A 12638-nucleotide genomic window follows, 5' to 3' on the forward strand; every position below is an offset into this window, starting at 1 on the left:
CTGGAATTGTGTGATTCTTTCAGTGGCAGTGCAACAAAGGTGAATTGTACTATCTGATTAAAAATCAGATCAGATTGCTACAGGATCTGTTATGATCCTATACCAATTTAACCCCTCAGGTGTCTCCGCATGTTATCTTTTGCACAGATGTGCTGTATCCGCTGCTCATGCAGAGGTAGTCATTCTGATGAGTAACAGCATTCCCTTTAGACATTAATTAACTTCCAAATCTCGCTGTCTCAATTCAGAATAAACTAAGGATCCTGACTAGATCTATAAGCTACTTATAGAAAATAATTTAATATTAAAATTGATCAATAAAGCAGCTAAATGTGGCTAAAAAACATCTTGTTCAGCGGAGCTGCTACTTGTAACACGTGGATTTGATACCCTTACTGATACTAAGTAATACCTACAAAATCTCTGTATAAGTTAAACTTTAAACTAAGTATCGTAACCAGGAATATAAAGCTACTCGAGAAAATAAGTTAATATGCCAATTTAAGCTAATAAAACAGAAAAAACTTCTCTATTCCAGGAGCAGTAAAAACTTCGCCTGCACAAGGCTACTCTTGGTTATAATAGATCCTTGATATATGAGATGCCTGATGTTGTATGATGTATTAAGACTATAATGCATTTAGGGCTTATGCCTCAGACTTATACAAAGTCTAGACTATGTATAAGTTAAGTGCAAATGCATCATTAATACACAGCCAATTCTAAATTTGCAAAATATTTGCAAAGGTGGCATCATTTTAAGTTGTTTTGGCTGTGTATTAATGAAGCATTTGCACTTAACTTATACATAGTCTAGACTTTCCCGCAGCCTGAGGCCTAAGCCCTAAATGCATTATAGTCTTAATAGATCATACACCATCAGGCATCTCTCATATTGTGGAGTTATACTTCACAACTCTTTTGCCAACATTGCATCACTTGGGTACCTACCCACCCACCGAAGAAGGGCCAAATAGCTCTGAAATGGCACCAGGGGAAGCCTGATGATGTCCGGAGTTTCCGAGAATAGGTAACAACAGTCTTCCCCACTGGGGAAGCGTTGCCCATTCGAGGAGTTTATGAGTGGTGTGGTTTGAAGGAGTTACTGTCCCTTTCATTCTTCTATACCGTTTCTTTTCCTCTTCCACTCCTACTATTACTTTCCCTCTACTTTTTTGCTTTTCTAAGTCTATTAGGACAAGTGGATAGTCGAGTTATTATTCCACACATATACAAAATAGCCCTGAAATGGTGCCATCTGGGTGGTGGTATCCACTGAGTATAAGTAACGTTAGCCTTCTCCTTTAGGTGAAGTGTTACTTATTCGAAGTAGTGCAATATCATGGCAACTCGTTGTGAAGGTATTCACAATATGAGATATGACTTAAAATGATGCCGCCTTTGCAAATATTTTGCTAATTTAGAATTGGCTGCGCATTAATGATGCATTTGCACTTAACTTATACATAGTCTAGACTTTCTTGCAGCCTGAGGCATAAGCCCTAAATGCATTATATATCATATATTTGTAACGAATAAAAAGAAAAAAGTTCTAAATATATTAATAAAATAATCATTTATAAAGTAGTTTGTTGTTATTATTTACATGTTTAAATAATGTTTTTGTAATACAGACATGTAGAGCTGTTAATTCACCTCTTAATTATAACCAAAAATAACAGGTAGATTAGCATTAGGAAATTGGCACCTTTTTTGTGAATGTCTGACAAAAAATCCTGCTTATGCTAACACTATTTGATTTTACAAATTTTCACGCGAAGTTCCTTTGACACTAATTTTCGAAGTTTATAATGCAGATATCAAGAAAACGTGCTGTACTGGTATTGTTTCCTAAAAATATTTACAATAAAGCAAACTTTTCTTTTATTAAATGTACATTGTAGTGTTATCAGTTTTAAAACCAATTTTTTCCTTTTCCAATGTGGCTTCTGACAGATGAATTTCTTTGATTTTGTGTTATTAGATGCAATACACATTGAGAAAGGAAATACAATCTTTTTGTTTTTTAAAAACAATTCATCCCAATTCTTTTGGTTATGTTTCTTATGCCAAGAAACAATTGCATGCATTTTTAAAAATTTTTTTTTTTCCTTCTATCATGCTCGTAAGTGTCAGGGCCTTCTGTATCACTCACTGCTCTCTGTAACTTAATTCGCTTTAGCCAGAGGCGGAGCACACACATGGGAAATACAAACAAATTTAGTGACATGTTCTGTAATCAACACCTGATTGTTTTTCTTGGGAATAGTTAGAGAATGCATACTTGAATGTACATTTTTGCTGTTTGTGCATTAATTGATTTTTCTGAATTTTAAAGTTGGGACATCGAAAACACTTCTGTTTATGTTAAATTGAGAGTTTCAGTTTTGTAGTTAGAATAGAAATTACAGAAATAATTAGTTAATTTTACTATGGTAATTTTCACCCCATAGGACTAACAATGCTTGAAAATGGGAAGGGACTGAAGCAGGGAATTTGTTGGAAAAAATCTAGCCGAGATAATCCCTGCAGAGGCTGCCACATAGGGGGGGGGGAAGGAAGCACAAAGGGTGCCGAAATAAGCGCACCCCCAGCTGTATTTTCCATGTCACCATATATACAAGCTTATTGCCCAAATGCCATTAGCCATTTTGGATTGAAGTGCATGCCGCTCTATGGTTTATAGCCATTGTCGGTTTAACAACCGGAAAGTAAAATTCTAGAAAATGTAACAACTGGCTCACAAAATTCTTGAAACCAGCTCATGAAAGCGGGCTCCGGCTCACCACTGGTTATGAGGCATTATAATCAGAGGGAATATCTTGACTGCTTGAAAAAGACATAGATGATGGGACACACACACATCAGATGTTGATGGCTGGAGCTCAGGGATAAATGCTGTACAAGCACCTACAGAGGTTTGGTTCGAAGCCATTTTCTGAAACATTTCTTGTAAGTTAAGTTGTTTTGGTCTTTCTTTTAAAAATAATTTCTGAATTTTATAGAAAGACATTATGTGATGCTCTGTAGCAAAACTTTTCCTGAATCAGTTCTTCTGATTCAGAGAATGGAGCAGGAGGGAATATCTTCTGCTCCGTTGGCTTATCATTCTATCAGTATATTCTTTCTTCAATGGTAGCACAATTCTCATTACCATCATCACTCTCATTATCTTTTTTGTTCATTACCATATCACAGATTTAACATTCTGTTAGCTGAAGGGTAACTGGAGCATGATCATCAATATGGAGGCACTATTCCACTGCACCTTCATCCAATTTCATTCATATCCACTTCATGAACTTCAGGGCATGACAGATCTGTAGTATAATTTATCAAGTCAGCAACAATTTAATTCTCTTAAATATCCTAAATCTAGTAAATTCAAGTTCTTCTTCATCAAAGAACATTGATGCTGTCTGCAAATAAGGCCAACCATGTTTCATAGTGACTTTAGCAACCCCATCCCAGGGTTGCTAAAGACACTATGCAATCCGAATTGCATCCTTGATATTTCCAATATCTCTTAATATCCAAATTGCATCATTGATATTAAAATTTTTTTGAAATTTCATTATCTCAACACCTTTATTAGATTCTGTGAGCATTTTATGCAAGGATTTATCCTTATAGATGCACTTGAATAACCTCATTATTTCTTGATCTGAATCAGAATCTTACATTTAGGTGGCAAATACACAGCAAATACATTATATTTGATAAGGGGCTCAGCAGCAGGGTGTGTTGAACAGTTATTAAGAATTAACATTATCTTATTCTCATTGGAAAGCCCAACAGACGTACAATGTGTCCTAGCCTCTGGAACAAAATGGTTCTTAAACCAATCAAGAAAGATTTCTTTGGCTATCTGTGGTCATTTGTTTGCCATGTAAATAACTGAGAAGCTCTAACTCCTTTGGAAGCTGTTGGATTTTTGTTTTTGCCAATAACAAATAATTTGGTTTTATGTGATCATGCAGCATTTGAACACACTAACACTGTTAACCTCTCTTTGGATTCTCTGAACACACTGGGTGATGATTCTTCTGGTGCAACAACAGTTTTTCTAGGAATATGCCTCCAATTTAAAGAAGTCTCATCAGTATTATACACTCGCTCTATAGTCAATTTTGTCTCATTAGTTAATTTTGCAAATTCACCCAAATATGCTTTTGCCACTTGATAATCAGCCGATGCTCTTCCACTAGCAATTGCCAGGATACAAAGACCATTATGTTTTTCAAAATTTTCACACCAGCCTGATGTATACTCATATGGCATTGTTAGGCTTAATTGATTATGAATTTTTTTTTGCTTTGGCCATGATGAAACAGTGAATAAGTTGGCATCCTCTTAGTGCTGCTGCTATATCCATTCCATTAACACCTTATGTATTTCGATGTTCTTCTGGTTTAATGTCTTCCTGTGTTCCATTAACCTGGGTAAATTACTATCACCATAAAATTTTAAATAGTTTTTCTTTTTGCTTCTTCAAATCATGGATAGTAGATGCACCAACACCATACTTGTCACTTAATAACATTACCAATGCACCTTTGTATATATGATATCAAAAAATAATTTTGATATCATATATTTAGATTTCAGAAAAGCTTTTGACACTGATGCACATGGAAGACTATTGTACGAATTGGAGCAGAATGGTATTAAGGGTAAATTGCTACAATGGATAAAAGGATGGTTAAGTGGGAGAAGACAGAGGATGGTAATCAATGGGTGCTGCTCTTCGTGGACTAATGTTATTAGTGGAGTCCCACAGGATTCAGTGTTGGGTCCACTGTTGTTTTGTATATTTATCAATGATATTGATGAAGGTTTATCAGGCTTAGTGTTGAAGTTTGCAGATGATAAAAAGGTTGGCAAGGTTGTCAGTGTGCTACTGCAACAGGATCTAGATAATTTGGGCAGATGGGCTAAGAAGTGGCAACTGAAGTTTAACCTGGATAAATGCAAAGTACTGCATATGGGTAGAAGTAACCCGAGAGAAAAGTATCAACTGTGTGGTACTACACTTAAGGTGGTAGAAAATGAAAAAGACCTGAGGGTAATTGTACAGTCAGATATGAAGTTTTCTGAGCAATGCAGACAGGCTGCCAGGGCAGGTCATGTGGTTTTGTCAATGATATATAGGAATTTTGCTAGCAGGGAAAAGGAGGTGATTGTCCCTCTGTATAAGGCAATGGTCAGGCCACGCCTTGAGTACTGTATGCAGTATGCCTTGAGTACTGCATACAGGTCTGGATGTCTCATTTTAGGAAGGATGTCGATTTGCTTGAGCATGTACAGAGAAGGGCAACAAGATTGGTGAGGGGAATGAAGGGATCCTCTTACCAAGAGAGGCTAAAGGTCTGCAAATTGTAGTAGCTGGAGACTAGGCACCTGCGTGGTGATCTAATTGAGGTGTATAAGGCCTTCGATGGATTGAGCACGCTGAATTCTGATGGGATCCTTCCACTTGTTCAGATTACGAATCTAAGGGGGCATAAATTCAAATTAAGAAAGGGCAGATTATTATTATTATTATCAACCATATGGTGCAAGGAAGCCTGAGGCTTATGCCGCACCAGCCAAAAAAAAATCCCGCATCGCATTACCCTGAGAGAGTGTGTGTGTGTGTGTGTGTGTGTGTGTGTGTGTGTGTGTGTGTGTGTGAGTGAGTGAGTGAGTGAGTGAGTGAGTGGGTGGGTGGGTGGGTGGGTGGGTGAGTGAGTGAGAAGTAGAAGGGATTCACCAAGAAAGAGAAGAATGATGATATCCAGCTCAGGACCCTGGGTTTGCCAAGCCCATACCCACCAGATGTGAGCCCCTAAGGCATGTAGAATAGATGTGCAGAAATTTGCCTTTAGCCATCGGGTGGTTAATTGCTGGAACAAACTTCCATCTGTTGTGGAAGTTGATAGGTTGAATAAATTTAAGGAGGAACTGGACAGGCATTTGGAGGGAATGGTCTGATTTTTTTTTTTTTTTTTTGTTTTGGCTGATGCTGCATAAGCTCATACACTTGCTTTCTTGCATCACATGCCACTACTACTACTACTAAGAGATACTGCTTCCTTTTAACAGTGTTGTCATCAACATTTTGTCCTGCAGAATTTTTTAATGATCACACATACCCACACATGACTGTGGGTATGTGCGATCAGGATTGCTAAAAAAGACACTAAAAATGATTTTAAACATTCAGCATCAAAACAAAATGGACTAATTAGAAATTTTCATAAAATATGACTGTTTTTATTAAACAAACAGAAACTTTTACAAAATGAGTGATGAGTTTATTTTAGTAATATGTCTATGCTTGTGCAAACAAAAAAAAATATTAATGGTTTTATTGGTAGGCAAGGAAAAATTAATTTGTACTACATTCTAGAACTTTCATGGCTCGTATGGAAGAGGTTAAATGTATTACTTTTGGTCTTAATAGCTAGTTTTTTGAAATTTCTGGATAGTAGGTATCTGGATGAAGGGTTCTAAAGTGTATTTACTTTTTGGCATAAATTTCATAAAATGAAATTTATGCCAAAAAGGATTTGTGATTAGCTACATATTTTCTGATACCTACTGGAAAATTAATTACCGTATTTCCCCATGTATAAGATGCACCTTAATTTTGGGGCCCGAAATTTGGAAAAAAAGTATATTACATAAAGTTATTGAACTCAAATTTTATTCATCATAAAATTTATACAACTCCCATCCATTAGCTTGTCCTCAACTGTGTCTGATGACGAATCATTGTCTTCATATATTGCCTCGTCCTCCATCTATGGCATTTGAAATGCCATACTTCTTAAATGACTTGACAACGATCTCAATCTTGATATTATCCCAGGATCTTTTCACCCAGGTACAAACTTCTCCTATAGTTGGTTTCTTCACTCTTCCTGCTGGTGTCAGATTGTCCCCAGAAGATTTCATCCATTGGTTCCATTCATCTCTCATGGCGACTTTGAAGGGTTTGTTAATGCTGACATCAAGTGGTTGGAGCTGGGATGTCAAGCCTCCAGGTATGACGGCAAGTTTTGTTTTTTGCTCTGCAGCAATCTTCTTTGTGTTTTTTGTTATGTGTGTCCTGAACTGATCAAGCACCAATAGGACAGGTTTGCGTAAGAGACCACCTGGTCTCCTGCTCCAAACTTTCTCAATCCAGATCTTCATCCCATCCTGATCCATCCAACCCTTGTCATGAACGTGGACAATCACTTCTCGAGGAATGTCTTCTTTTGGCATTGTTTTGCATTTGAAAATCAGCATAGGAGGCAGCTTGGTTCCATTGGCACAACAAGATAGAACAACTGTATAATGGCTCTTTTTATGTCCACTTGTCTTCATAGTTACAGTTTTCACCCCCTTCTTATCAACAGTTCTGTTACTTGGGACATCAAATTGAAGGAGGACTTTGTCCATATTTGCAATCTGTCCCAACTCAAACTGATGTGTCTTCTGACATTGAATGACAAAACGATGAAATTCAAGGACCTTCTGCTCATAGCTTTCAGGCATCTTTTGGGCAAGTCTGATACATGTATACATGCTTAGTCCATTCCGTTTCATGAACCTGAAGCACCAATTGTGTCCTCCTTTGAAATCAGTAACTTCTTTTTCATCAGTAATTCTTCTTGCCTCATGCTGAACCATCTTTATGGACACAGGAATTCCAATTGCCCTTTGCTCTTCAACCCATATCTTCAATTCCCTCTCTAAATCAGGCCATTTTGCTGACTTGCCTTCTTCTGCCGTGGCGTTTTCAGTAGGGTTTCTTCTTCCCAACTCAAAAGTGAATGGAAATCGTGCTGCTGAACTTACGTTCAGCAGCACGATTTCCATTCACTTTTGCAAACTGGATCACTTTTAACTTGAATTCAGCACTGTACGAAAATCTTTTCTGAGCCATTTCTGGGCAGAATGTGGCAAAACGTAATATACCGGTAACAAGTGCGAAACAATGAGTGCAAAGACAACAAGCATGAAAAAGCGGGAAATTCAAGTAAAAAAAATCTACAACCACTGTATAAGATGAACCCAGTTTTTAGACCCCAAATTTTTCGAAAAAGGGTGTGTCTTATACATGGGGAAATACGGTAATTAGTAACTGACCCCTGGTATATGAACATATGGTAACCGAGAATTATATCCCTATGAGTGTAAAACTAAGCAAATCCTTTCCCTTTGCACCACACTAGCAGAGCAGATTTACTGAAGTCACAGTGTCTCAGTTGCTGTAGAGTCTTCATAGGCCATGGAACAATGTAATTAGTGTCCATGGTTCCCAAGACTTTATTTTTAGTCTCTGAAATATATGTACTGGAGTCCCAGATGACCTAAATTTGACATTTCCTCTTGGACCTGCCCATGTGATATACAGGAGGCCGGAGATAATTGTCAGGTTATTTTTTTTAAGAAAGCAGGACTGAATTGCGTATAAAAGATGCATAAAAAGTTTTAGTATGCAAATACAAAAGTGTGTTATCTCAAATCCATTATTGAGAGGGATTATAATGTTTTTAATATGTATTCCAGCTTCAAATATTTTTTTAATTTAAGTGATATTTAAATAAACTCTCTCTCTCTCTCTCTCCCCCCCTCCAAATCCTTTAGGAGGGTATGATCCAGATATCCGCAATAGTGGTGAAATGGTTGCAACACGGTCGACATTTGCTCTAAATATCCATACTGCTGAGTGGATACAAAAAGCTGATATGCATTGTGCTCGTTCTCACCATGGTTTGGTTATTGTAAAAGACAGATTATATGCAATTGGTGGGCGTGATAGTAATGGAAGGTAAGTGTCCACTTTTTTCTTTAGTCCAATGTTCAGCAATTATACTGCATTTTGTAATTATACATTAAAATTGCAGTATATTTGCAGCACTATTGTTGCAAAATATATAATCTGAAAGTTCAATTGTATGTTCTCCTTCCAGCTCCTTGCTCCCTGCAGAGCTGTTCCTTCAACAAATTCCTCCAACTGCACTGATCTTGTGCATTATGAATGGCATCGCAAGCTGTCATGCCCAGAAGCTCACTGATGTCATCCTTCCACCTAGTTGCTGGCTTCATCTGCTCCTCTTTCCCTTGATTTTTTCTTCCATTATATTTTTCAACAGAAAGTTTTCCCTCCTTGCTATGTATTTGAGTTTTCTTCTGTTGATGCTATGAATAAGAATTTCAGGCTTGATAATTTTATTCAGTACCCACTCATTTGTTCTTTGACCAAGGTAAGAAATATGCAGTATTCTCCTGTACCACCACATTTAAAATGCCTCAGTTTTCTTCCTTCACCTCTTTTCAGATTAGATCTTTCACATCCATAAGTGGCAACCTGAAAAATTAATGAATCAATGATTCTCAGTTTTGCCTTTAAGGGCAGATTTTGATCTCCCCATAATTTTATCAGATCAGTGACTCGTTTTAGAAATTGCCTGTCGTCTCTTTACATCATTTGAGCAGTGTACATTTTTATTTATTTCTGACCCTAAGTAATCAAATTCAATCACTTCTTTGATATCTTGCTCATTCACCTTCACTTTACTGGAACAGAGATTATCACCAATCACCACAATTTTAGTCTTACTCACATTCAGAAACAGTCCTTTTTTCTTACTTGCTTCACATACTCTCCTCAGAGTTTCTTTAAGATGATCCTTGGAATTGCAAATTAGCACAGTATCATCTGCATAATGAAGGTTGTTTATTTTCAGTCCTCAAATTTGGATGCCAGTGTCTAAATCATCCGAAGCTTCATGCAATGATATCTTCGGCATAAAGATTAAAAAGATGAGGTGACAATGCAGCCCTGCTTGATAACATTACCGATTTTAAAAAAATCTGCATTTCTCATGTTGGTTCTTACAGTTCCATCCTTTTCTTGGTATAGTAGCTTGATCAGCTGAATTATGTGGATTGGAAATCATATTAATCAAAATTTCCCATAGTTTGTCATGTTGAACATGTTCAAATGCTTTTGAATAATCCTTTTGAATTGTATGTTGTTTGTGAGGAAATGCTAAACTTCTAAAATCGTATGTTAACTCTAAAATGCATGCTTAGGCTAGTTTCACACAAGGATATGCATATCTAGAATACCAAGTTTGTAATTCACACTTCTTTCACATGGGCGTTTCATATAGGGCGACTTGGGCCGAGGAATGGGCACAACTAAGTGCTTCCCCTCCCAAGTTAATCAATGACTTTGTCACCAAGAGTTTTGTTAGTTTATAATGGACAGTGTCGACACAACTCTTTTGGAATTTGAACAAAAAACTAACAAGTAAAATACAGAAAAGGAAACATTGAATTCATCCAATCATTAGTTTGTATGCCAAAAGAGGAACTTTTCATTTAGACTTTGAAGAACTTCTGTGTGATCTTGATAAATTTTTCAATTACTTCCAAATGTCTGTTAGCCCATTCAGTGAACTACTTCAGATTTTGAACAACTCTAATTAAAGAAAACTTATCAACTTCGTTTGTCTTTTCTTGATCCCAAGTTTCAAATTCCACCTCATACATAAATTGCATGACATTCCTCCATGCATCTTCCCTCTTCACTTTGTTTGCATAATCACTGTAGGATTTGCCCTATGAAAAAATTTATTGCATTTTTGATTAGTTAACATATTAATTTGTGTTTTATAAATAGATTAAATAGACTTGGTCACGTTCATTAGCTTATTTTTTAAATATAGCTAGTGATTTTGTAAGTTACAATTCGCTACTCCTACCGTTATCGTAGCGGTGTTTTTGGTGGGAATATTGCAGCGTAACCAGTAGCTCAGAAAAATAGTAAGGTGTGTATCAATTTACTATATATTTTGATAAATTATATTACTCTAATATTTCTCAAAATATTACTATATTTTGAGAAACCTTGCTCTCGAATATCCACTACCAATTCCTTAAATGCGGATCTCCAGTGGGGCAAAGACAACTTAGTTGATTTCAGTCCTTCTAAAACTCAGTCCTGTCTTATACCTTCTTTGGTGACACTCCAATTTCTAAGCAAGATGATATATCTCTTTTGGGGATCACCCTGACTTCTAATCTCTCTTGGTACAGGCACTTTACAAATATTGCTTCCTCTGCATCTAAAAAACTTGGTCTTCTTCTTCACTCTCGGTGTTACTTTTCTTCCAAACAGCTGTTCACTCTGTACAAATTGCAAATCCACCCTGCCATGAAATATTGTTCCTCCATCTGGGGCAGTGCTCCCAAAACCTCTCTCAGGTTTCTAGATTCCATTCAGAAGAGGCCAGTTAGTTAATTAATGACTTATCTCTAACAGAGTCTCTCCATTCTGTCTCATAGATGTACTGTTTCTGCTGCATGCCTTTTCTACAGATACTTGCATGGCGCTGTTCTTCTGAATTGGCTTCTGTAATTCCTGCTCTCTCTTTCAAAACAGTCTAAACACGTGCCACCACCAGCCAACATCCATCTTCAAACTTGCAGAACCAACTTTTCATCTTCCTCGTTTATTCATTCGGCTGCCATTTTCTGGAACAACCTTCCTTCATACGTATTTCCTGAAAATTACAGTCTACATAAGTTCAAGTCTAATGTCAACAAAAATATCTTTCGTCTTCTCAACCTCCAACCCATGTATGGTACTAACTACTATAGGTTCTAATACCTCTCATGTTTGGGGTTTTCATTAAAAAAAAATAAATAAGTTTAATTTGTAATAAATAAGTATTTTGAAGGGTTTAATTTTGGGCATATTATATCTCTTGTATTTTTTAATTAGTTAACATATTAATTTGTGTTTTACAACTAAATTAAATAGGCCTAGTAGTATTCATTAGCGTATTTTTTTAAATTTAGCTAGTGACTTTTTAGGTTACAACTCTCTACTCTTACCCCTATTGTACTGGTGTTTTTTCGGGAATGCTGTGGCTCCGGGGAGAACCGAAGATGGCGATTCTCCAACGCATCACACCCTAAAGCAATGTGCAACTTGTGAAATGTTTGCAGCTGGGCCTTTCTTGTGAAATTGGGAAAGTCAGCTTCCCTTAGGCAACAGACTTCACATCCTTTATCCAGAGCCTTAACTAAACTCTTCAGTAATCGAAGCTTTTTATACAAAAGTGGAAGAACCTTTTTTTGGTTCAACCTGTGGACCATGTTTCCTGTAGAACAGCAATTAATCCAATTACCTTAAGACCACGTCTTTGTGTGTGCTCGATGTAAGCAGGGTGAAGAAGTTAGGCACCAACTCAGCGTTGTTATGGGCCTTTACGAGAGCCTGAAGGATAGGGTAAATACCTTCAAAGGACTTAAATTGGGTCACCCATCAAGTTTTCAGCTGCCCATATCAATTCCAAAACTTGCACTTGATCATCAGGCAACGCAGTGGCAACCTTCAGTGCTGAATGCGCTTGTCCCACAGAAGCTAGTTATTGTCAGTGACTCTATTTCATCCAATTGACATTGGTGGACAATGCAATGTTGAGTCAATGTGGTATGACATAAGCACTGGGAAAGGGAAAATGAGAGTAGGTGAGTGTTATAAGCCAAATGACTCTGATGAGTATAATGAGAAATTGTGCAGAGAAATAGAGTGGACCAGTAAATCAGAATGTCTTATAATGGGGGATTTTAACTTTCCAGATATTAAC

The 12638-nt window shown here is 37.0% G+C and overlaps 1 protein-coding gene across 1 annotated transcript in view; it reads left to right on the forward strand.

Annotated features, from left to right (window-relative positions):
* The window catches only part of LOC150078531 (alpha-scruin-like), a 153318-nt gene that overhangs the window by 33314 nt on the left and 107366 nt on the right, over positions 1 to 12638 (forward strand). Inside the window, exon 4 of the mRNA XM_090384599.1 lies at positions 8620 to 8803. Coding sequence (XP_090240725.1) covers positions 8620 to 8803 — 184 coding nt within the window. The remainder of the gene's footprint in view (positions 1 to 8619; positions 8804 to 12638) is intronic.

Source organism: Mastigoproctus giganteus, chromosome 11 (assembly GCF_048544385.1).
Source record: "Mastigoproctus giganteus isolate SK-2022 chromosome 11, ASM4854438v1, whole genome shotgun sequence".
NCBI classification, from domain to species: domain Eukaryota; kingdom Metazoa; phylum Arthropoda; class Arachnida; order Uropygi; family Thelyphonidae; genus Mastigoproctus; species Mastigoproctus giganteus.